Source organism: Delphinapterus leucas, chromosome 7, assembly GCF_059928025.1.
Source record: "Delphinapterus leucas isolate spDelLeu-1000000601 "Yukka" chromosome 7, BTC_Dleu_Yukka2, whole genome shotgun sequence".
Classification (NCBI taxonomy): domain Eukaryota; kingdom Metazoa; phylum Chordata; class Mammalia; order Artiodactyla; family Monodontidae; genus Delphinapterus; species Delphinapterus leucas.
In genome coordinates, this window is record NC_143135.1 from 88,529,646 (window position 1) to 88,557,005 (window position 27,360).

The window sequence follows — 27,360 nt, forward strand, 5'->3', positions numbered from 1 at the left end:
GTATCAGGGTGATGGTGGCCTCACAGAATGAGTTTGGGAGTGTTCCTTCCTCTGCAATTTTTTGGAACGGTTTCAGAAGGATAGGCGTTAGCTCTTCTCTAAATGTTTGATAGAATTCGCCTGTGAAGCCATCAGGTTCTGGACATTTTGTTTGTTAGGAGTTTTTTAATCACAGTTTCAATTTCAGTGCTTGTGATAAGTCTGTTTATATTTTCTATTTCTTCCTGGTTCAGTCTCAGGAGACTGTACTTTTCTAAGAATTTGTCCATTTCTTCCAGGTTATCCATTTTATTGGCACACAGTTGCTTATAGTAGTCTCTTATGATCCTTTGTGTTTCTGCAATGTCACTTGTGATTTCTCCTTTTCATTTGTAATTTTATTGATTTCCATACTCTCCCTTTTTTTCTTGATGAGTCTGACTAAAGGTTTATCAATTTAGTTTAGCTTTTCAAAGAACCAGCTTTTAGTTTCATTGATCTTTGCTATTGTTTTCTTTGTTTCTATTTCATTTATTTCTGCTCTGATCTTTATGATTTCTTTCCTTCTACTAACGTTGGGTTTTGTTTGCTCTTCTTTCTCTACTTCTTTTAGGGGTAAGGTTAGATTGTTTATTTGAGATTTTTCTTGTTTCTTGAGGTAGGATTGTATTGCTATAAACTTCCCTCTTAGAACTGCTTTTGCTGCATCCCATGGGTTTTGGGTCATTGTGTTTTCGTTGTCATTTGATCTAGGTATTTTTTGATTTCCTCTTTGGTTTCTTCAGAGTTCTCTTGGTTACTTAGTAGTGCACTGTGTTTTTTACAGTTTTTTCCTGTAATTGATTTTTAGTCTCATATGTAGTGGTCAGAAAAGAAGTTTGATACAATTTCAATTTTCTTCCATTTGGTAAGGTTTGACTTGTGACCCAAGATGTGATCTATCCTGGAGAATGTTCATGTATACTTAGGAAGAAAGCATATTCTGCCACTTTAAGGTGGAATGTCTGGATGATCTGTCGATTGGTGTAAGTGAGGTTTTAAAGTCCCCCACTCTTATTGTGTTACTGTCGATTTCCCCTTTTATAGCTCTTAGCATTTGCATTATATATTGAGTTGCTCCTCTGTTAGATGCACATATATTTATAATTGTTATATCTTCTTCTTGGATTGATCCCTTGATCATTATGTAGTGTCTTCCTTCATTTCCTGTAACAGTCTTTAATTTAAAGTCTATTTTGTATGATATGAGTATTTCTACTCCAGCTTTCTTTTGATTTCCATTTGCATGGAATATCTTTTTCCATCCCTTCACTTTCAGTCTCTATGTGTCCCTAGGTCTGAGGTGGGTCTCTTGTAGATAGCATATATACGGGTCTTGTTTTTGAATCCACTCAGTCAGTCTATGTCTTTTGTCTGGCACATTTAATCCATTTACATTTAAGGTAATTATTGATAAGTGTATGCCTATTGCCATTTTCTTAATTGTTTTGGGTTTGTTTTTGTAGGGCTTTTTTTCTTCCCTTCCTCTTTTGTTCTCTTCTCTTGTGGTTTGATGACCATCTTTAGTGTTGTGTTTGGATTGCTTTTTCTTTTTCGTGTGTGTATCTCTTGTACTTTGGGGGTTTCCTGTTCCCATGCAGTTTTGATATAGCAGTCTATATATGTGCAAGGGTGTTTTGGGGTTTTTTTTTTAAGTTGTTAGTCTCTTTCCCACCTAGAGGGGTTCCTTTAACTTTTGTTGCAAAGCTGGTCTGGTGGTTCTGAATTCTCTTAACTTTTGCTTGTCTGTAAAGCTTCTGATTTCTCTGTCAAATCTGAATGAGAGCCTTGCTGGGTAGAGTATTCTTGGTTGTAGGTTCTTCCCTTTCATCACTTTAAATATATTGTGTCACTCCCTTCTGTCTTGCAGGGTTTCTGCTGAGAGATCAGGTGATAATCTTAGGGGAGTTCCCTTGTATGTTATTTGTCATTTTTCCCTTGTTGCTTTTAATACTTTTTCTTTGTTTTAATTTTTGTCAATTTGATTACTGTGTGTCTCAGGGTTTTCCTCCTTGGGTTTATCCTGTCTGGGACTCTCTTCACTTCCTGGACTTGTATATTGATTACTTTTAATCACAGCAAAAAATACATAGTTCCTTATATTTTCCCCTATACATTTGCTTCAGGGAAACATGAGAAGCTCTAAAGAATTTTGCAGGGCTATAAAGCTCATGGATGGCTCCATCTGTGCCAAGTTCTAGAACAGTGATGGAATTGATTTCTTCTTGAGTACAACTTGGAACAATTCATTTTAATGGCTGTCTCTAGTACTATGTTGCATAGAATTGTGAGACAATCTCTGCACCCAAATAAGAACATTATGATTTATTAGCACATCCATCAAGGGGTACAGGAGTAGTAATACATGTGCCACAGATTTACCATCTGTTTTCTGGAAGTTCTTTCAAGCCAACCTCACAATTTTCACAAAGCACTTTGTTAATAAAACCATCTCTGCAAAAGTTCTTACAAACCCATTCTTCTGTCACAGTCAAGTATTACATTATATTTTAGATATAGTAACTTTTATACACTTCTGTTTCATTTTTTAGTCCAACAAATTTGAGGTGTGATTAAAACCTACAGAGAAAATCATTAATTGAAATCCAACGTAACATCATTATGGAATATATAAGGTAAAAACAAGAAAGACTAAACAGGACTGAGAATCAAACTGGCAGTAGGAAAGCTTAAAACAATTATGGTTTATAAAAGAAGAAAGAAAAATATGAAAACAATCAAATAATAGTTATGACAAAGAAAATTTTCCAGCATAAAGAGACTTGGTATCCCCTAAATGGACAAAGAACACATTTAAATATAACATTACAGAAGATAGCTTTAGAAAAATTAAATCTGCAGATCAGAAACAGCCACAATGTTTCAGGAAAAGAATGATACAGAATGACTGAGACATAGACTTCAAGTATAAAGAAAGAATTTTTCAGACTGTCAGGCAAAGGGATTCACCTAAAAAAGTAAACATACATGTTTGTGTCAGTGTCGGAAAGTTGGGGAAATCAAACTGGTCTCAGGTTTCTCTACAGTAAGTACAATGCCAGAAACAGTAGATTAGAGTGATGGCTATGAAGCTATAAGTGAAAGAAAACATGACCTAACATTTTAATCCTCAGACAAGTTGTTCTTCAAGTATAAAAGAATAAAGAGCCTGAAGCACAAATGAACTCACAGGATAGAACACCTATGAGCTATTTGTGAAAAGGCTGCTTAACAATAAAATCCAGCTAATCAAAGGTGAATCAAGCTGTGGGAGCTCAGCATCGAGGGGCTGGCCTAGCTGGGGCCCATGGCCCTGCATCTTCTGACTGTGATGCCGGTCCTGCAAAGGCTGCAGGGCTGCAGCCACTGGGCTCTGTGCGCCCGAGTGGCCGGGAGGTGAGCCGTGGCCCCCAGGCAGGTGTGGGCATCGTGTCCTCAGAGAGTGTTTACGAGGCCCTGCTCAGGCCACAATCACGCAGTGAAGCTGTGCCGCGACAGCTCAGCCAACTTCTTCTCATGCTGTGAGGACCACTGCAGGCTGCAGTACTTGGTGCCTCCACCTACTGTGCGCACTTCGCCGCGGGAGGGCCTGCTGGACTTCAATGCCGACCACCTCCATGAGGTGGACTGGGCGCTTCCACTGAGCACCCTCTGCCTCTGATCTGTATCCAGAGTTTCTTCCAGCCATGGCATGGTGAGACAGGGCAGACAGCAGAAGCAAGAAGAACTACAATCCTGCAACCTGTGGAACAAAAACCACATTCACAGAAAGACAAGATGAAAAGGCAGAGGACTATGTACCAGAAGAAGGAACAAGGTAAAACCCCAGAAAAACAACTAAATGAAGTGGAGATAGGCAACCTTCCAGAAAAAGAATTCAGAATAATGATAGCGCAGATGATCCAGGACCTCAGAAAAAGAATGGAGGCAAAGATGGAGAAGATGCAAGAAATGTTTAACAAAGACCTAGAAGAATTAAAGAACAAACAAACAGACATGAACAATATAAATAATACAATAACTGAAATGAAAACCACACTAGAAGGAATCAATAGCAGAATAACTGAAGCAGAAGAACGGATAAGTGACCAGGAAGACAGAATGGTGGAATTCACTGCTGTGGAACAGAATAAAGAAAAAAGAACAAAAAGAAATGAAGACAGCCTAAGAGACCACTGGGACAACATTAAACACAACAACATTCGCATTATAGGGTTCCCAGAAGGAGAAGAGAGAGAGAAACACCACAGAAAATATTTGAAGAGATTATAGTCAAAAACTTCCTGAACATGGGAAAGGAAAGAGCCACCCAGGTCCAGGAAGCGCAGAGACTCCCATACAGGATAAACCCAAGGAGAAACAGGCAGAGATACATAGTAAACAAATTGGCAAAAATTAAAGACAAAGAAAAATTATTGAAAGCAGCGAGGGAAAAATGACAAATACCATACAAGAGAACTCCCATAAGGTTAACAGCTGATTTCTCAGCAGAAACTCTACAAGCCAGAAGGGAGTGGCATGATATACTTAAAGTGATGAAAGGGAAGAACCTACAACCAAGATTACTCTACCCAGCAAGGACCTCATTCAGATTCAATGGAGAAATCAAAAGCTTTACAGACAAGCAAAAGCTAAGAGAATTCAGCACCACCAAACCAGCTCTACAACAAATGCTAAAGGAACTTCTCTAAGTGGGAAACAAAAGACAAGTAAAGGACCTACAAAAACAAACCCAAAACAATTAAGAAAATGGTCATAAGAACATACATATCGATAATTACCTTAAATGTGAATGGATTAAATGCTCCAACCAAAAGACACAGGCTTGCTGAAAGGATACAAAAACAAGACCCATATATATGCTGTCTACAAGAGACCCACCTCAGACCTAGGGACACATACAGACTGAAAGTGAGGGGATGGAAAAAGATATTCCATGCAAATGGAAATCAAAAGAAAGCTGGATAGCAATACTCATATCAGATAAAATAGATTTAAAAATAAAAACTCTTACAAGAGACAAGGAAGGACACTATATAATGATCAAGAGATCAATCCAAGAAGGTAATATAACAATTATAAATATATATGCACCCAACATAGGAGCACCTCAATACATAAGGGAACTGCTAACAGCTATAAAAGAGGAAATCAACAGTAACACAAAATAGTGGGGGACTTTAGCACCTCACTTACACCAATGGACAGATCATCCAAAATGAAAATAAATAAGGAAACAGAAGCTTTAAATGACATAATAGACCAGATAGATTTAATTGATATTTATAGGACATTCCATCCAAAAACAGCAGGTTACACTTCCTTCTCAAGTGTGCATGGAACATTCCCAGGATAGATCATATCTTGGGTCACAAATCAAGCCTCAGTAAATTTAAGAAAATTGAAATCATACCAAGCATCTTTTCTGATCACAACACTATGAGATGAGAAATGAATTACAGGGGAAAAAAACGTGAAAAACACAAACACATGGAGGTTAAACAATACGTTACTGAATAACCAAGAGACCACTGAAGAAATCAAAGAGGAAATCAAAAAGAAGGAAGAGGGAAGCTTATATACAAGCCTACCTCAAGAAACGAGAAAAATCTCAAATAAACAATCTAACCTTACCCCTAAAGTAACTAGAGAAAGAAGAACAAACAAAACGCAAAGTTAGCAGAAGGAAAGAAATCGTCAAGATCAAAGCAGAAATAAATGAAATAGAAACAAAGAAAACAATAGCAAAGGTCAATAAAACTAAAAGCTGGTTCTTTGAGAACATAAACAAACTTGATAAACCATTAGCCAGACTCATCAAGAAAAAGAGGGAGAGGACTCAAATCAATAAAATTAGAAATGAAAAAGGAGAAGTTACAACAGACACTGCAGAAATACAAAGCATCCTAAGAGACTGCTACAAGCAACTCTATGCCAATAAAATGGACAATCTGGAAGAAATGACAAATTCTTAGAAAGGTATAACCTTCCAAGACTGAACCAGGAAGAAATAGAAAATATGAACAGGCCAATCACAAGTAATGAAATTGAAACTGTGATTTAAAAACTTCCAACAAACAAAAGTCCAGGACCAAATGGCTTCACAGGTGAATTGTATCAAATATTTAGAGAAGAGCTAACACCTATCCTTCTCAAACTCTTCCAAAAACTTGCAGAGGAAGGAACGCTCCCAAACTCATTCTGTGAGGCCACAATCACCCTGATACCAAAACCAGACAAAGATACTACAAAAAAAGAAAATTACACACCAATATCACTGATGAATATAGATGCAAAAATCCTCAACAAAATACTAGCAAACAGAATCCAACAACAAATTAAAAGGATCATACACCATGATCAAGTGGGATTTATCCCAGGGATGCAAGGATTCTTCAATATACACAAATCAATCAGTGTGATACACCATTTAACAAATTTAAGGATAAAAGCCATATGATCATCTCAATAAATGCAGAAACAGCTTTTGACAAAATTCAATGCCCATTTATGATAAAAACTCTCCAGAAAGTGGGCATAGAGGGAACCTACCTCAACATGATAAAGGTCATATACAACAAACCCACAGCAAACATCATTCTCAATTGTGAAAAACTGAAAGCATTTCCTCTAAAATCAGGAACAAGACAAGGATGTCCACTCTCACCGTTATTATTCAACATAGTTTTGGAAATCCTAGTGACGGCAATCAGAGAAGAAAAAGAAATAAAAGAAATACAAATTGGAAAAGAAGTAAAACTGTCACTCTTTGCAGATGACTTGATACTATACATAGAGAATCCTAAAGATGCCACCAGAAAACTACTAGAGCTAATCAATGAATTTGGTTAAGCTGAAGGATATGAAATTAATGCACAGAAATCTCTTGCATTCCTATACACAAATGATGAAAAATCTGAAAGAGAAATTAAGGAAACACTCCCGTTTACCACTGCAACACAAGGAATAAAATACCTAGGAATAAACCTACCTAGAGAGACAAAAGACCTGTATGCAGAAAACTATGACACTGATGAAAGAAATTAAAGATGATACCAACAGATGGAGAGATATACCATGTTCTTGGATTGGAAGAATCAATAATGTGAAAATGACTATACTACCCAAAGCAATCTACAGATTCAATGCAATCCCTATCAAATTACCAATGGCATTTTTTACGGAACTAGAACAAATAATCTTAAATTTTGTATGGAGATACAAACAACCCGAATAGCCAAAGCAGTCTTGAGGGGAAAAAACGGAGCTGGAGGAACCACACTCCCTGACTTCAGACTACACTACAAAGCTAGTGTAATCAAGACAATATGGTGCTGGCCAAAAACAGAAATATAAATCAATGGAACAAGATAGAAAGCCCAGAGATAAACCCACGCACCTATGATCAACTAACCTATGACAAAGGAGGCAACAATATACAATGGAGAAAAGACAGTCTCTTCAATAAATGGTGCTGGGAAAACTGGACAGCTACATGTAAAAGAATGAAATTAGAACACTCCCTAACACCACATACAAAAATAAACTCAAAATGGATTCGAGACATAAGTATAAGACCAGACACTATAAAACTCTTAGAGGAAAACATAGGAAGAACACTCTTTGACATAAATCACAGCAAGATCTTTTTTGATCCACCTCCTAGAGTAATGGAAATAAAAACAAAAATAAACAAATGGAACCTAATGAAACTTCAAAGCTTTTGCACAGCAAAGGAAACTACAAACAAGACAAAAAGACAACCCTCAGAATGGGAGAATATATTTTCAAATGAACCAATGGACAAAGGATTAATCTCCAAAATATATAAACAGCTCATGCAGCTCAATATTAAAGAAACAATCCAATCCAAAAATGGGTAGAAGACCTAAATAGACATTTCTCCAAACAAGACATACAGATGGCCAAGAAGCACATGAAAAGCTGCTCAACATCAATAATTATTAGAGAAATGCCAATCAAAACTACAATGAGGTATCACCTCACACCAGTTAGAATGGGCATCATCAGAAAATCTATAAACAACAAATGATGGAGAGGGTGTGGAGAAAAGGGAACCCTGTTGCACTGTTTGTGGGAATGTAAATGATACAGCCACTATGGAGAACAATATGGAGGTTCCTTAAAAAACTAAAAATAGAATTACCATATGATCCAGCAATCCCACTACTGGGCATATACCCAGAGAAAACCATAATTCAAAAAGACACATGCACCCCAATGTTCATTGCAGCACTATTTACAATAGCCAGGTCATGGAAGCAATCTAAATGTCCAACGAGAGACGAATGGATAAACAAGATGTGGTAGATATATACAATGGAATATTACTCAGCCATAAAAAGGAACGAAACTGGGTCATTTGTTGAGACGTGGATGGATCTAGAGGCTGTCATACAGAGTGAAGTAAGTCAGAAAGAGAAAAACAAATATCGTATATTAAGGCATGTATGTGGAACCTAGAAAAATGGTACAGATGAACCACTTTTCAGGGCAGAAGTTGAGACACAGATGTAGAGAATAAACATATGGACACCAAGGGGGGAAAGCCTCGGGAGGGTGGGGATGGTGGTGTGCTGAATTGGGCAATTGAGATTGACATGTATACACTGATGTGTATAAAACTGTAGACTAATAAGAACCTGCTGTATAAAAAATGAATAAAATAAAATTTATAAAAAAGAAAGGTGAATCAAAATAGATTTCACATATAGAAAATATTGATGAGCATTCATTGAATAAGTTGAAATATAGAACTAAGAAAAATCAACTATTAAGAATAATTATTTCAGGAGAGAACTTAAATGTGAAACCTTGACATTAAAATGTTGCATATTTGAAAGTTACCAAGAGAGTAAAAACAGTTCTCATCCCCCCCCAAAAAAAGTAACTATTTATGCTGACAGACGTTAACTAGACTTATTGTGGTAATCATTTCACAATGTATACAAATATCAGATCATGTTGTGCACCTGAAACTAATGTTATATGTCAATTATACCTCAATTTGTAAAGTGACATGGAAGATAAGGGGCAAAGAAAAAAATGAAGAATGTTAATTTCTGCAGCTTTCATAGTAACAAATAAGCAATACTGCATTTTTTTTTTAAGTTTTAAAGACTGTCTGGCCTCCTGGTGTTCCTTTTTTTAAACCATAAAAGAAATATTTCAAAAAATAAAATACTCTGTGGTAGAAAATCTTATGACTATTTCAACAACTTTCAGTTTCACTTTAGGTTTCTTTTTTTCTGAGGTCAAGTAAAATTAAATCTAAATATCTATCAAGTAGCTCCCGTAGTATGGTTTTCTTTAAATTTTCTATATGTCAATTCTTACATTTGTATGTATATAAAGGATCACTGGAAAGATGGTCACCATTTAATGTTAATAATGGTAATTTCTGGTTGGATGGGAGGGATGTTTATTTCCTTGGTACTATGCTTTTTTCTGCTTCACTTGAGTTCTTCATAGTGAGATATATCATCCACAAAGTGTCATAATTAAGGCTATTATGAGGTTTAGAAATAAGCCAAATTTTTTAAGGGAATGATGTCTTAAAAAGTAGTTTTCAGACAAGCTCTTACTGACCTTATAAAATAGAACAGTAATGGCAGGTAATAAAGTAGAACCTGAATACTATGAGGATCACTCTTCCCTAAATGAAGGTCTACTTTTTTTTTTAATGGCTAATGAAAAACAAGAACTTTTAAAACTTTCTTGCAACAAACTCAACTAAGAAGGTATTAAAAACACAGCACGTTTATTTAAACTGTTACTCTTCATAATGCATTGAATCTTATTACAGGTCAATATCTTCATTCTATTACCTTATTGGGTACATTCATTTGTGTTATATAAACCTTCATTTAAAATTAAAGAATTAAAAGTACAGCTAAGAACACAGTCATGATCTGCATGAGAGGATTCACCATCATGCACCCTAGTCCCTAATGTGGTTATTTTTTCTGTTTCCTGGGCCTCTCAAGCTTAGACTTGTTTTCATTTCAGAGAAAATAAAGTAGCTCTGCTGAGCTCTACCCCGCGAGGGCCCAGCCGCTGCACTATCAGTGTGTGTTGACCCAGTGGTACCTGTCCACCCGGTGCCCAGCAGCAGGCCTGTGACCCTTAGGGATCTTATGCAATGCATGATAAGCATTTCCTAGGAGGCCCATTCGGCCATCCCCCATATTGTTTTTGCGGGGAATATGGAACCAAGATTGAAAGGGCTGTTTCAAGTTTTCAACCTGGGGAGAAAAAAAGAAGAAAAAAGGAGCATGATGATTTTCTGTAAACTGATAAGCCACTTCTAAGGATTAAATATAAACCCATAACTCACAGGTTCAACTTTTCAAAAGCATAGGAAATACAAATGAATAGAAATCAAAGTAGATCATTATCTTTGGAAAATTGAGTTGCATTTTAGGGTATGAAGTAAGTCACTTCATATCTTTTAACAAAATTCTTTAGTCCAACCAAGAATTTTAAAAACAAAAAATTTACTCAAATTAGTATATATTCCTGTGTTCTCTCCTACCTGATCCCCACCTCGCTCAACCCAAAACTATCTAATCACAATCTCTGGGGTTGAGGTCTAGAAACATCCATCTTAAACATCTCAGATGACCAATATAAATGTTTTGCAGACCACACTTTCAAAGGACATTGTTCTAAAAGAATATAGCTGACTACATATCTGATCCTTAGATTAAGAAGATCTCTCTAAGCATAAAAATAGAATTAAGGGCAAACATTTTACTACATAATTTTAAACTTTACATATAGAACTAAATATAAACTACATATATAGTTTAGAAAACTAAACAAGCTAGGGAAAAAAGTTTTCTAGTAATATGACAAGGGGTTAAAATATTTCTAACCTTTGAAAAGCCTTTAAAAACACATTAGGACCTCAAATGATAAATGGGTGAAGGAGAAAAAATTCATAAGACAGTAAGTAACTACAACACTTAGGTACATGGAGTTTTTGTTTTAATGTTTAATTTAATTAATAAAAATGATATTTTTCAATGAGAATACCCAGTTTTAGGGAAAATGATAAACACTTTTACATAGAGCTGGTAAGACTACAAACAAAGACATCTTTCTAGAAGGTACTTTGTCCTGTGTTAAGAACTCATAAAATATTCATACACAATGACCCAGTAATTACATGTCTGAGAATCAAATCTCTAGAAATAACTTAGAATTCTGACACCTCTGTAAAAATTAGCTTTTTTACTATCACAACAATGTGAAAACAACCTAGATGTCTTCCAATAATACATTAGCTAAAAAATTATAAGGGAAGCAAATGATTTAAAATATTTAAATTGCTTTAATGTGTCAATACATAAGTGATAAAGAAAACAAATTTACATACATACAAAGGATCAGAGATTCTCCCTAAATCAGTGCGCACTCAGCCAAGTAGAGGGTATAAAGAGAGAGAAGGAAGAAAAAAAGACAGAAAAGGTTTTGCCAGAATATTATTATTGTGATTTTAATCTTTATAATCTTTCCATATTTTCCAATTATTTGTTTCTTTGCTTTTACAGTGAGCATACTCTTTTCAGAATTAGAGTAGAAAAAAAATGCACAGAGAAGAAATGGAGAACACTTTACCTGATAAATACTCTTTGGATTGCTGACTTTAGGAATTATCTGAGGTTCTTTGTTACAACTTTCTTCATCAGAGGAAGTGCCAGAAGAGTAGTCTAACGTGGCTCTATTAACAGCATCACTGATTTGTTGGGATAATTCCCATTCCTCCCATCTGTCTTTGAAAGAAGCAATTGTAAATGGATGATTTTTCTCACCATACCTAAGTAGGAAAGGAAAATAAAGCATTCATTAGGGATTCAAATTCTCACAGGTTTTATCTCTAATCTTTTCTGGAAACAACTCAGTAATTTACAAGAAGAGTTACTTTAAAAAAAAAAAAAAGAAAACAAATTCTCAAAGCTTGGCCAAGATAGTGGAGTAGGAAGATCCTGAGCCTACCTCCTCTCATGGGCACACCAAGATTACAACTATTTAGAGAGCAACTATTGATGAGAGACTGGAATCTAGCAGAAAAGATTTCTACAGCTAAAGTTATAGAGAAGGAACCACAATGAGACCAGTAAGAGGGGCAGAGTCATGGTATAGGTCAGACCCATACCCCTGGGTGGGCAACACACAAGTCGGGGGGCTAATTACAGTTGTAGAGGTTCTCCCGAAGAAGCAATGGGTCTGAGCCCCACATGGAGCTTCCCAGACCAGGGATCCTGTACCAGGAAGATGAGCCCCCAGAATGCTTGGCTTTGAATGCCAGTGGGGCTTACTTTGGGAAAGTAGGAGGGCTGTGGGAAATAGAGATGCCACTCGTAAAGGGCCCATACAAAATCTCCAGGACCCAGGGCAGAAGCAGTAATTTGAAAGGAGCCTGGGTCAGACTCACCAGCTGATCTTGGAGAGCTTCCTGGAGAGGCAGGGGGCAACTTGAGCTCATCCTGGGGACACAAACACTGGCAGCAACCATTTTGGGGAGCTTGTTCTACCACGTGGACATTCATGCTGGCAAGCGCCATTTTGAAATCCTTCCTCTAGCTTATTAGAACCAGGACCCAGACCCGCCCATCAGCCCTTCAGCACCAGTGCTGAGATGCCTCAGGCCAAGCAACTAGCCAGGTGGGAAAGCAGCCCCACCTACTAGCAGGTACACAGCCTTAAGAGCCCCTGAGCCCACAGATGCCCCAGGATGCAGCACTGTCCAACAGAGGGCCCAGGGCCTGGCCCCACACACCAGTGCACCAGCACTAGCCCCAGGATCCACAGGGCCCTGCAGGCAGAGACCCCAGGACCCAGCTCTGCCTACCAGTGGGAAGGAATCGGCCCCAGGATACCCTGGACCCTGACCCCACCACCACCAAGGAGCCAGCACCAGCCCAGGGAGGAACCTCACCCACCAGTGGGCATCCTCAAGACCCCTGGGCCCTGGCTTCCCAGCCCACCCACCAGCAGGCTAACATCAGCTCCAAGATCACCTGGGCCCAGGCCCCATCTACCAACAGGCCAACACTAGCTCTGAGACACCTTGGGTCCCTCAGCCAGCCATTCGGGGATACAGCCCCACCTACCAGCAAGCCAAAACAAGCTTTGGGACACCTCAGACCATGTAGCCAGCTATGTCAGGGAGCTGCCCCACCCCCCAGCAGGCCTATACCAGCTAACTCTAGGACCCACAGGCCCTGCAGCCAGAAATTTCAGGACTCAGCTCTAGTGAGCCAACACTAGCCCCTGCACCCTCTCAACCAGAGCCCAACCCACTGGCAGGCCAACACCAGCTCCAGGACACCATGAACCCCTCAGCCAGCCACTTTGGGATCCAGCCCCATTCACCAATGGGCCAGCATCAACTCTGAGACACCCCAAAATGCACAACCAGTTGTATCAGGAACTGACCCTACCCACCAGCAGACTGACACTAGAACTGGAAACCTCAGCCCCACAACCACCAAGGCCAGAACCCAGCTCTGCCCATCAGTGAGCCAGCACTAGCCCCAGGACCCGCTTCTCCATGGTTCCACAGCCAGTTTCCTAATGACCCAACATCACAACCAGCAGCTGGCAGCCTCCATACATGGCAGGGCCTGGCAACCAACCAGATCGGGGACCAGCCCCACCTACTAGACCACCCACAGTAGTCAGTCCACCACAACATAAGGACCCACACATCCCACATAGGGGGCATCCCTAGAGCATATAGTCCTGGTGACCAGAGGGGAGTGCACTGCTGGGATGCACAGGGTGTCTCCTACAAAAGGCTACTTCTCCAAAGCCAGGAAATGTTATCAACCAACCAGATACATAGAAATAAAAACAAATTAGGCAAAATGAGGAAACAGAGGAACATGTTCCAAATGAAGGAATGGATAAAACCCCAGAAGAAGAATTTTAGGAGAAAGGTAATCTACCCAATAAAGAGTTGAAGGTAATGATCATAAAGATGAACAAAGAACTTGGGAGAAGAATGTAGGGAAATAGTGAGAAGTTAAACAAAGGGTTAGAAGATACAAAGAAGAACAAAGCAGAACTGGAGAATTTCACTGAAGTGAAAATACACTAGAAGGAATCAACAGTAGACTAGATGATACAGAGGAACAGATCAGTGAGCTGGAAGACAGAGTAATAGAAATCACTGAAGCTGAAACAGAAAAAAAGAATAAAAAGAAATTAGAATACTTTAAGAGATCTCTGGAAAAACACCAAGAATGCTAACATTCACATTATAGGGATCCTAGAAGGAGAAAAGAAAAAGGGTCAGAGAATATATTTGAAGACATATAGCTGAAAACTTCCCTACCTGGCAGAGGAAACAGATATCCAGGTCCAGGAAACACAGAGAGCCTCAAACAGGATCAACCCAAGGAGGAACACACCAAGATACATTGTAATTAAAATGGCAAAAATTAAAGATAAAGAGAGGATATTAAAAGCAAGGAAAAAGCAACAGGTTGCATGTAAGGGGACTCCCCATAAAGCTATCAGCTGACTTTTCAGCAGAAACTTTGCAGGTCAGAAGGGTGTGTTGCAGTATATTTAAAGTGATGAAATGAAAAACCTATGGCCAAGAATATTCTACTTGGCAAGGCTTACCCTCAGATTTGAAAGAGAGATCAAAAGTTTTACAGGTAAGCAAAAGCTAAAAGAGTCCATCATCACCAAAGCAGCTTTACAAGAAATGTTAAAAGGGGCTTCGCTAAGCAAAAAAGGAAAACCACAACTAGAAACATGAAAATTACAAACGGAAAAAGCTCATTGGTAAAGGCAAAATATACAATAAAGGCAGTAAGATCAACCACATACAAAGCTAATAGGAAGGTTAAAAGACAAAAGTAGTAAAATTGCCTAGATCTGCAATAAGTAGTTAAGGGATACACAAAACAATTAGATGGAAAATATGATGTAAAAAAGCAGTAATCATGAGAGGGGAGGAGTAAAAATGCAGGGTTGTTAAAATGCATTTGAAATTAAGAGATGAGCAATTTAAATAATCACATATATAGATTGCTATATATAAACCTCATGGTAACCAAAAATTAAAATCCATAATAGATACACAAAAAACAGAAAGAAATTTGAACATAACACTATGTTATGATGTTAAGATAGTCATCAAATAACGAGGGAAGAGAGAAAAGAAGAAAGGAACAAAATAACTACAAAAACAACACCAAAACAATTAATAAACTGGCTGTAAGTACATACCAATCAATAATTATGTTAAATGTAACTGGAATAAACGTTCTAATCAAAAGATATAGAGTGACTGAAGATACAAAAACAATACTCATATATATGCTGTCTACAAGAAACTCACTTCATATCTAAAGTCACACATACACTGAAAGTGAGAGGACAGGAAAAGGTATACCATGTAAATAGAAATGAAAAGAAAGTCAGGGTAGCAACACTTACACAAAGTAGACAAAGTAGACTCTAAGACAAAGTAGACTTTAAAACAAAAACTGTAACAAGAGACAAAGAAGGACATTACATAATGATCAAGGGATCAATCCAAGAAGAAGGTATAACAATTGTAAATATATATGCACCCAACATAGGAGCACCTAAATATGTAAAGTTAATATTAACAGAGATACAGGGACAACTTGACAGTAACACAATAATAGTAGGGGACTTTAACTCCCCACTTATATCAATGGACATATCACCCAGACAGAAAATCAAGAGGGAAACACTAGTCTTAAATGACACAGTAGACCAAATGGACCTAACAGATATCTACAGGGCATTCCATCCAAAAGCAGCAGAATACACATTCTTTTCAAGTTTACATGGAACATTCTCCAGGACAAATCACATGCTAGGCTACAAATCAATTCTCAGTACATTTAAGAAGACTGAAATCATATTGAGCATCTTTTCTGACCACAATGCTACAAAACTAGAAATCACTATAAGAAAACTGAAAAAAAAACCCGCAAACATGTAAAGGCTAAACAATATAAACTAAACAACCAATGGATCATTGAAGAAATCAAAGAGGAAATCAAAAAATACCTGGAGACAAATGAAAATATAAACACAATGATCCAAAAATCTATGGGATGCAGCAAAAGTAGTTCTAAGAGGGAAGTTCATAGTGATACAAGCCTACCTTGGGAAACAAAAGTCTCAAACAGCCTAACCTTACATCGAAAGAAACTAGAAGAAGACAAATAAAGTCCAAAGTTGGTAGAAGGAAAGAAATTATAAATATCAGAGCAGAAATGAAATAGAGACAAAAAACAAACAAAAAATAGATCAATGAAACTAAGAGGTGGTTCTTTGAAAAGATAAACAAAATTGATAAACCTTTAGCCAGACTCATCAAGAGAAAAAGAGAGGGCCCAAATCAATAAAATCAGAAATAAAAAAGAAGTTACAAACAATAAAAAGATCACAAGAGATTACTATGAATAACCATATGCAAATAAAATGGACAACCTAGAAGAAATGGACAAATTCCTAGAACTGTACAATCTCCCAAGACTGAACCAGGCTGAAATAGAAAACATGAACAGACCAATTACCAGTAATGAAATTGAATTAATAATGGAGAAAAAAAAAAGAAACCCCCAACCAACAAAATTCCAGGACCAGACAGCTTTACAGGTGAGTTCTAGCAAACATTTAGAGAAGAGTGAACACCTATCCTTCTCAAACTCTTCCAAAAAATTGCAGAGGAAGGAACACTTCCAAACTCATTCTATGAGGCCACATCACCCTGATACCAAAACCAGACAAAGATATCACAGAAAAAATTACAGGTCAGTATCGCTGATGAACATAGATGCAAAAATCCTCAACAAAATATTAGCAAATCAAATCCAACAATACATTAAAAGGATCATACACCATGTCAAGTGGGATTTATCCCAGGAATGCAAGGATGGTTCAATAACCACAAATCAATGCAATACATCACATTAACAAGTTGAATAAAAGATCCTATTATCATCTCAATAGATGTACAAAAACCTTTCAGCACTATTCAACATTCATTTATAATAAAAACTCTCCACAAAGTGGGTATAGAGGGAACTTCTCTCAACATAACAAAGGCCATATATGGTAAGTCCACAGCTAACATCATACTCATCATAAAAAGTTGACAGCATTTTCTCTAAGATCAGAACAAGACAAAGATACCGACTTGCACCTCTTTTATTCAACATAGTATTTAAAACTCTAGACACAGCAATCTGACAAGAAAAAGAAAAGGAATCCAAATTGGAAAGGAAGAAGTTTGCAGATGACATGATAGTATACATAGAAAATCCTAAAGATACCACCAGAAAACAATTTGGTAAAATTGCAGAATACAAAACTAGCATACAGAAATTTGTTGCAGAAATCTGTTACGTTTCTACACACTAACAATGAACTATCAGAAAGAAATTAAGAAAACAATCTCATTTACCATCACATCAAAAAGAATAAAATACCTAAGAATAAATCTAACTAAGGAGGTAAAAAGACCTGTACTCAGAAATTTATAAAACACTGATGAAAGAAACTGAAGACAAAAACAGATGGAAAGACATACAATGTTCATGGATTGGAAGAATTAATATTGTTAAAATAACCATAATACCCAAGGCGATCTACAGATTCAATGCCATCCCTATCAAAATACTAATGGCATTTTTCACAGAACTATAGCAAATAATTCTAAGATTTATATGAAAACACAAAAGACCCCAAATAGCCAAAGCAATCTTGAGAAAGAACAGAGCTGGAGGTATCAAGCTCCTGCACTTCAGCCTATATTACAAAACTCTGGTAATCAAAACAGTATGATACTGGCACAAAAATAGACATATAGATCAGTGGAAGAGAACAGAGAGCCCAGAAATAAACCCATGCACCTATGGTTAATTAATCTATGACAGAGAGGCAAGAATATACAATGAGGAAAAGACAGTCTCTTCAATAAGTGGTGCTGGGACAACAGGGCAGCTACAAGTAGACAATGAAATTATAACAGCTTCTCACACATATAAACAATAAACTCAAAATGGATTAAAGACCTATATGTAAGACTGCAAACCACATAAACTCCTAGATGAAAACATAGGCAGAAACCTAATATAAATTGTAGTAATATTTTTTTTTGGATTTGTCTCCTAAGGCAAATAAAACAAAAATAAACAAATAGGACCCAATTAAACTTAAAAGCTTTTGCACAGCAAAGGAAACCATCAAGAAAGCAAAAAGATAACCTACTGAATGGAAGAAAATATTTGCAAATAACATAACTGACAAGGAATTAATATCCACAATATACAACTCAATATGAAAAAAACAACAACAAACAAACAACCCAGTCAAAAAATGGGCAGATAGGATTGGTTCAAGATGGCAGAGTAGAAGGACATGCTCTCACTCCCTTTTGTGAGAGCACCGGAATCACAACTAAGTGCTGAACAATCATCGACAGGAAGACACTGGAACTCACCAAAAAAGATACCCCACATTCAAAGACAAAGGAGAAGCCACAGTGACATGGTAGGAGGGGCGCAATCACAATAAAATTAAATCCCATAACTGCTGGGTGGGTGACTCACAAACTGAAGAACACTTATACCACAGAAGTCCACCCACTGGAGTGAACGTTGTGAGCCCCATGTCAGGTTTCCCAACCTGGGCATCTGGCAACGGGAGGAGGAATTCCTAGAGAATCAGATTTTGAAGGCTAGAGGGATTTGATTGCAGGACTTCGACAGGACTGGGGGAAACAGAGACTCCACCCTTGGAGGGCACACAGAAAGTAGTGTGCGCATCAGGACCCAGGAGAAGGAGCAGTGACCCCATAGGAGACTGAACAAGACCTACCTGCTAGTGTTGGAGGGTCTCCTGCAGAGGCAGATGGTGTCTGTGTTTCACCATGAGGACAAGGACACTGGCAGCAGAAGTTCTAGGAAGTACTCCTTGGTGTGAGCCCTCCAGAGTCTCTCATTAGCCTCACCAAAGAGCCCAGGTAGGCTCCAGTGCTGGGGCATCTCAGGCCAAACACTCAACAGGAAGGGAACCCAGCCCCACCCATCAGCAGACAAGCAGATTAAAGTTTTACTGAGCTCTGCCCACCAGAGAAACACCCAGCTCTACCCACCACTAGTCCCTCCCATCAGGAAGCTTGCACAAGCCTCTTAGATAGCCTCATCCACCAGAAGGTAGACAGCAGAAGCAAGAAGCACTACAATCCTGCAGCCTGTGGAACAAAAACCACATTCACAGAAAGACAAGATGAAAAGGCAGAGGGCTATGTACCAGATGAAGGAACAAGATAAAACCCCACAAAAATAACTAAATGAAGTGGAGATAGGCAACATTCCAGAAAAAGAATTCAGAATACTGACAGTGAAGATGATCCAGGAACTCGGAAAAGAATGGAGGCAAAGATCGAGAAGATGCAAGAAATGTTTAACAAAGACCTAGAAGAATTAAAGAACACACAAAGAGAGAGGACCAATACAATAACTGAAAAGAAAAATACACTAGAAAGAATCAATAGCAGAATAACTGAGGCAGAAGAACGGATAAGTGACCTGGGAGACAGAATGGTGAAATTCACTGGTGTGGAAAAAATAAAAAAAGAATGAAAAGAAATGAAGACAGCCTAAGAGACCTCTGGGACAACATTAAACGCAAAAACATTGGCATTATAGGGATCCCAGAAGAAGAGAGAGAGAAAGAACCCTATAAAATATTTGAAGAGATTATAGTCGAAAACTTCCCGAACATGGGAAGGGAAATAGTCACCCAAGTCCAGGAAGCACAGAGAGTGCCATACAGGATAAACCCAAGGAGAAACATGCTGAGGCACATAGTAATCAAATTGGCAAAAACTGAAGACAAAGAAAAATTATCGAAAGCAGCAAAGGAAAAAGGACAAATAACATAAAAGGGAACTCCCATAAGGTTAACAGCTGATTTCTCAGCAGAAACTCTACAAGCCAGAAGGGAGTGGCATGACATATTTAAAGTGATGAAAGGGAAGAACCTACAACCAAGATTACTCTACCCAGCAAGGATCTCATTCAGATTCGATGGAGAAATCAAAAGCTTTACAGACAAGCAAAAGCTAAGAGAATTCAGCACCACCAAACTAGCTCTACAACAAATGCTAAAGGAACTTCTCTAAGTAGGAAACACAAGAGAAGAAAAGGACCTACAAAAACAAACCCAAAACAATTAAGAAAATGGTCATAAGAACATACATATCGATAATTACCTTAAACATGAATGGATTAAATGCTCCAACCAAAAGACACAGGCTTGCTGAATGGATACAAAAACAAGACCCATATATATGCTGTCTACAAGAGACCCACCTCAGACCTAGGGACACATACAGACTGAAAGTGAGGGGATGGAAAAAGATATTCCATGCAAATGGAAATCAAAAGAAAGCTGGAGTAGCAATACTCATATCAGATAAAATAGACTTTAAAATAAAGACTGTTACAAGAGACAAGGAAGGACACTACATAATGATCAAGGGATCAACCCAAGAAGAAGATATAACAATTATAAATATTTATGCACCCAACATAGGACCACCTCAATACATAAGGCAACTGCTATCAGCTCTAAAAGAGGAAATCAACAGTAACACAATAACAGTGGGAGATTTTAACAGCTCACTTACACCAATGGACAGATCATCCAAAGAGAAAATTAATAAGGAAACACAAGCTTTAAATGACACAATAGACCAGATAGATTTAATTGATATTTATAGGACATTCCATCCAAAAACTGCAGATTACACTTTCTTCTCAAGTGCACATGGAACATTCCCCAGGATAGATCACATCTTGGGTCACAAATCAAGCCTCAGTAAATTTAAGAAAATTGCAATCATATCAAGCATCTTTTCTGATCACAACACTATGAGATTAGAAATCAATTACAGGGAACAAAAAATAAAACACACAGACACATGGAGGCTAAACACTACATTACTAAATAGCCAAGAGGTCACTGAAGAAATCAAAGAGGAAATTTAAAAATACCTAGAAACAAATGACAGTGAAAACACGATGATCCAAAACCTATGGGATGCAGCAAAAGGAATTCTAAGAGGGAAGTTTATAGCAATACAATTCTACCTCAAGAAACAACAAACATCGCAAATACACAATCTAACATTACACCTAAAGGAACTAGAGAAAGTAGAACAAAAAACCTAATGTTATGGGCTTCCCTGGTGGCGCAGTGGTTGAGGGTCCGCCTGCCGATGCAGGGGACACGGGTTCGTGCCCCGGTCCGGGAAGATCCCACATGCCGTGAAGCGGCTGGACCCGTGAGCCATGGCCGCCGAGCCTGCACGTTGCTCTGCAACGGGAGAGGCCACAACAGTGAGGGGCAGGCCCACATACCACAAAAAAATAAAAATAAAAAAAAAGCAAAAACCTAATGTTAGTAGAAGGAAAGAAATCATAAATATCAGAGCAGAAAAAAATGAAAAAGAGACAAGGAAAGCAATAGCAAAGGTTAATAATATTAAAATCTGGTTCTTTGAGAAGATAAACAAGATTGATAAACCATTAGCCAGACTCATCAAGAAAAAGAGGGAGAGGACTCAAATCAATAAAATTAGAAATGGAAAATAAGTTACAACAGACACCGCAGAAATACAAAGCATCCTAAGAGACTACTACAAGCAGCTCTATGCCAATAAAATGGACAACCTGGAAGAAATGGACAAATTCTTAGAAAGGTATAACCTTCCAAGACTGAGCCAGGAAGAAATAGAAAATATTAACAGACCAATCACAAGTAATGAAATTGAAACTGTGATTAAAAATCTCCCAACAAACAAAAGTACACGACGAGATGGCTTTACAGGTGAATCTATGAAACAATTAGAGAGGAGCTAACACCCATCCTTCTCAAACTCTTCCAAAAATTGCAGAGGAAGGAACACTCCCAAACTCATTCTGTGAGGCCACCATCACCCTGATACCAAAACCAGACAAAGGTACTACAAAAAAAGAAAATTACAGACCAATATCACTGATGAATATAGATGCAAAAATCCTCAACAAAATACTAGCAAACAATCCAACAAAACATTTAAAGGATCATACACCATGATCAAGTGGGATTTATCCCAGGGATGCAAGGATTCTTCAATATACGCAAATCAATCAATGTGATACACCATATTAACAAACTGAAGAAGAAAAACCATATGATCATCTCAATAGATGCAGAAAAAGCTTTTGACAAAATTCAACACACATTTATCATAAAATCTCTCCAGAAAGTGGGCAGAGGGAACCTACCTCAACATAATAAAAGTCATATATGACAAACCCACAGCAAACGTCATTCTCAATGGTGGAAAACTGAAAGCATTTCCTCTAAAATCAGGAACAAGACAAGGAGGTCCACTCTCACCACTATTATTCAACATAAAGTCCTAGCCACGGCAATCAGAGAATACAAATTGCAAAAGAAATAAAACTGTCACTGTTTGCAGATGACATGATACTATACATAGAGAATCCTAAAGATGCCACCAGAAAACTATTAGAGCTAATCAATGAATTTGGTGAAGTTGAAGGATACAAAATTAATACACAGAAATCTCTTGCATTCCTATACACTAATGATGAAAAATCTGAAAGAGAAATTCAGGAAACATTCCCATTTACTATTGCAACAAAAAGAATAAAATACCTACGAATAAATCTACCTAGGGAGATAAAAGACCTGTATGCAGAAAACTATGACACTGATGAAAGAAATTGAAGATGATACCAACAGATGGAGAGATATACCATGTTCTTGGATTGGAAGACTCAATATTGTGAAAATGACTATACTACCCAAAGCAATCTACAGATTCAATGCAATCCCTATCAAATTACCAATGGCATTTATTTATTTATTTATTTGTGGTACACGGGCCTCTCACTGTTGTGGCCTCTCCCGTTGCGGAGCACAGGCTCCGGACGTGCAGGCTCAGTGGCCATGGCTCACGGGCCCATCTGCTTCGCGGCATGTGGGATCTTCCCGGACCGGGGCATGAACCCGTGTCCCCTGCATCGGCAGGCGGACTCTCAACCACTGCGCCACCAGGGAAGCCCACCAATGGCATTTTTTATAGAAGTAGAACAAAAAACCTTACAATTTGTATGGAGACACAAAAGACCCCGAATAACCAAAGCAGTCTTGAGGGAAGAAAACAGAGCTGGAGGAATCAGACTCCCTGACTTCAGACTATACTATGAAGCTACAGTAATCAAGACAATATGGTACTGGCACAAAAACAGAAATATAGATCAATGGAACAAGATAGAAAGCCCAGAGGTAAACCCACGCACTTATGGTCAACTAATCTATGACAAAGGAGGCAAGGATATACAATGCAGGAAAGACAGTCTCTTCAATAAGTGGTGCTGGGAAAACTGGACAGCTACATGTAAAAGAATGAAATTAGAACAGTCCCTAACACCATATACAAAAATAAACTCAAATTGGTTTAGAGACCTAAATGTAAGATGGATTACTATAAAACTCTTAGAGGAAAACATAAGAACACTCTTTGACATAAATCACAGCAAGATCTTTTTTGACCCACCTCCTAGAGTAATGGAAATAAAAACAAAAATAAACAGATGGGACCTAATGAAACTTCAAAGCTTTTGCACAGCAAAGGAAACTACAAACAAGACAAAAAGACAACCCTCAGAATGGGAGGAAATATTTGCAAACGAATCAACAGACAAACGATTAATCTCCAACATATATAAACAGCTCATGCAGCTCAATATTAAAAGAACAAACAACTCAATCTAAAAAATGGGCAGAAGACCTAAATAGACATTTCTCCAAAGAAGACATACAGATGGCCAAGAAGAACATGAAAAGCTGCTCAACATCACTAAGCATTAGAAAAATGCAAATCAAAACTACAATGAGGTGTCACCTCACACCGGTCAGAATGGCCATCATCAAAAAATCTACAAACAATAAATGCTGGATAGGGTGTGGAGAAAAGGGAGCCCTGTTGCACTGTGCATGGGAATGTAAATTGATACAGCCACTATGGAGAACAATATGGAGGTTCCTTAAAAAACTAAAAATACAATTACCATATGACCCAGCAATCCCACTGCTGGACATATACCCAGAGAAAACCATAATTCAAAAATGCACCCCAATGTTCATTGCAGCACTATTTACAACAGCCAGGACATGGAAGCAACCTAAATGCCCATCAACACATGAATGGGTAAAGAAGATGTGGTACATATATACAATGCAATATTACTCAGCCATAAAAAGGAATGAAATTGAGTCATTTGCAGAGACGTGGATGGATCTAGAGACTGTCATACAGAGTGAAGTAAGTCAGAAAGAGAAAAACAAATATCGTATATTAACGCATATATGTGGAACCTAGAAAAATGGTACAGATGAACCAGTTTGCAGGGCAGAAACTGAGACACAGATGTAGAGAACAAACATATGGACACCAAGGGGGGACAGTGGTGGGGGATGGGTGTGATGAATTGGGAGATTGGGATTGACATATATACACTAATAAGTACAAAATGGATAACTAATAAGAACCTGCTGTATAAAAAAATAAATTAAATAAAATTGAAAAAAAATGTTCAGAAGACCTGAATAGATATTTTTCCAAAGAAATGGACATACAAATGGCTAACAGGCACATAACGAGATGCTCAACATCTTACATTATTAGAGAAATGCAAATCAAAACAATGAGACATCACCTCACACCTGTCAGTATGGCTATCATCAAAATGTCTACAAATACCAAATGTTGGCGAGAACATGGAGAAAACGAAACCCTTGTACACTATCGGTGGGAATGTAAATTGGTGCAGCCACTATGGAAAACAGTATGGAGGTTCCTCAAATTAAAAGTAGGATTACCATATGATCCAGCAATATATATCCTAGGTATATATCCAGAAAAAAAAACACTCCTGGGTACATATCCAGGAAATTTGAAAAGATGCATGCACCCCAATGTTCAGGGCAGCACTATTTACAATAGCTAAGACAGAAGCAACCCAAGTGTCCATCAACAGATGAATGGATAAAGAAGATGTGGCATGTATATATACAACTGAGTACTACTCAGCCATAAAAAAGAATGAAATTCTGCCATTTGCAGCAACATGGATGGACCTAGAGAGTATTACGCTTAGTGAAGTAAGTCAGACAGAGAAAGTCAAATACTGTACTATATCATTTATATGTGGGATCTAAAAAATAAAACCTATGTATATAGCAAAACAGAAACAGACTCAGCAGACATAGAAAACAAACTAGTGGTTACCAGCAGGGCAAAGGGAAGTGGGGAGGGGAAAGATAGGGGTAGGTACAAACTACTATGTATAAAATAAATAAGCTACAAGGATATAGTACAGCACAGGGAATATAGCTAATGTTTTATAATAAATTTAAATGGGGTATAATCTGTAAAAACTTTGAATTACTATGTTGTATACCTGAAACTAATATAATTTTGTAAATCAACTATACTGCAATTTAAAAAAAAAACAAATTGAAATGGCTTGATAGCAAAGCACATTGAGAGACATTATGACCTTCAGCTACTAATACTGTCGTAATTGGCAGGGGTCAAGGATTCTATAAAAGCTTTCTAGGAATTAACTAAGATAAAGTCAGACTACTTTCTTTCGATTCAACTGATGGACTGAATTGCCGATGGTAAATAACTCCTCTTCCCCCTTGACACTGCCTATAATACTTGGACATTATAATCTACAGTTGGCAATATGATGCAGTGATTAAAGTCAAATTTCAAATACTATGCAAAAATCTTTGTGCTTCCCACTCCATCCACCCTAATTGGGAAGTCTGTGTTGTCTGATATAGTTTGCATCTAGTCTTAGCCACCCTGTGCCCTCCCTGCTAATCCAGGGCTTTGGAGCATCACCTTTCACAAAGGTGCATAGAGCTGACTAAATACCCTAAGATTTCCAAGGGCCACAGAGCACACAAAATAACTCCAATGAGATTACTCACCTACAGCACACTTCAAAGGGATCTACCCATATGGTCATCTCCTTCGGAAGTCCCAGGTGAGAAAAATCCACATTACTTTCAGCACAAGCCCTTTCTAGAATAGGATCTTTATTCTGATTATTGTTTATCCTGATACACCTTTTAAAACAAGGAAAGGGAAACAAAGACGTGGTGACAGGTACTTTAGCTGGAGAATCATGCTGTAGGCAAGAAACTCCAATACACACAGCTCCCACCTCACTCCCATCTTTCCTCAACTCCTTGGCCACCCTCCAGTTTTACAGCAAGAGTAAAATACCGACTTTTTACACAGCAACTCAGAACATGGATTCCATTACTAAGTCACACCAAAGGTTCACTATATAACCTTCAGGGTAAACACAATTTAGAAATTGTTTAATCCACCTCACATAAATAGGTTTGCTCTATAGTTTTTGACTTGTACTATCACCTACCACATCTCCTTTTTTCAAGTCCAAGTTCAAACAAATAAATTTGAGCCCATAAAATTTTCATTACTTAAAGGCTGCCAACAAAATCATTGCAGGTGGTTACCTCCCTTTGCCATGCATATCAACTCTCACCTGAAGGCTTGCCCTTTAGAAGGGTGATCAGAGTGCCAGTGACTTCTGTATGTTTCAAACAAGATCGTCATCAACTTTTCTGCAAAGTCTTCTATCTGTTGTTTACTCAATTTATCATGTTTTTTTGCTAATCTTGTGACAAAGAAGACTGTTGTTGCTATTTCATCTCTCATGATTCAAGAAGAGTCGACGAGTAGGTCTGCAGCCATTAAAAGGAGGCAAGAAGAAATTAAACAGAAACAAGGGTCTAACTTATTATCAACATGTAATTGCCATTTGGAAACTTTATATACCTTAAATTTAAAACAGAAGTCACTTGTTAGTCTTTAATGAACTAAAAAAAAGCACATCAATACTATGAATCAACAAAACAGCCAGGAACACCAATTCCTCAACTAACCTTTAATGATTTTCAAATCATTTGAATGATTTTCAAAGAAAAAAACATCTTTTAAATACTGTAATACACTTAAACAAATGAATCATTATGCAAATTAAATGCTTTTAAAAGTCTGGACATGGGACAGTAAATTACTCCAAGTGCCAGTGTTGAAAACCTATTCACAGAGAGCAAAAACATTTCAGGATACAGTAGCTCCTAAAATGCGGCTCTCAGGTCGCACAATTTAAGTAAAAGTTAAGATTAATC

At 37.8% G+C, this 27,360-nt stretch overlaps 1 protein-coding gene across 3 annotated transcripts; it reads right to left on the minus strand.

Annotated features, from left to right (window-relative positions):
- Window positions 1-2,328: 2,328 nt before the first annotated feature.
- BTG4 (BTG anti-proliferation factor 4) lies at window positions 2,329-26,956 on the minus strand. 3 transcript variants are annotated; one of them, XM_089915525.1, is made up of 4 exons: window positions 26,712-26,956; window positions 26,128-26,265; window positions 11,662-11,860; window positions 7,901-10,283 (listed from the first exon to the last, which is right to left on the minus strand). In XM_089915525.1, the coding sequence occupies exons 1-4, from the start codon at window positions 26,882-26,884 to the stop codon at window positions 10,104-10,106; spliced, it is 690 nt and encodes a 229-aa protein (XP_089771651.1). In that variant the 5' UTR covers window positions 26,885-26,956; the 3' UTR covers window positions 7,901-10,103. The 3 variants fall into 3 exon arrangements, 1 of the variants encoding a protein (XP_089771651.1); XR_016393926.1 differs by lacking the exons at window positions 7,901-10,283; window positions 26,128-26,265; window positions 26,712-26,956 and adding an exon at window positions 2,329-3,760 and having other exon boundaries at window positions 11,662-11,755; XR_002642959.2 differs by lacking the exons at window positions 7,901-10,283; window positions 26,128-26,265; window positions 26,712-26,956 and adding an exon at window positions 18,922-19,625 and having other exon boundaries at window positions 11,747-11,860.
- Window positions 26,957-27,360: the final 404 nt, after the last annotated feature.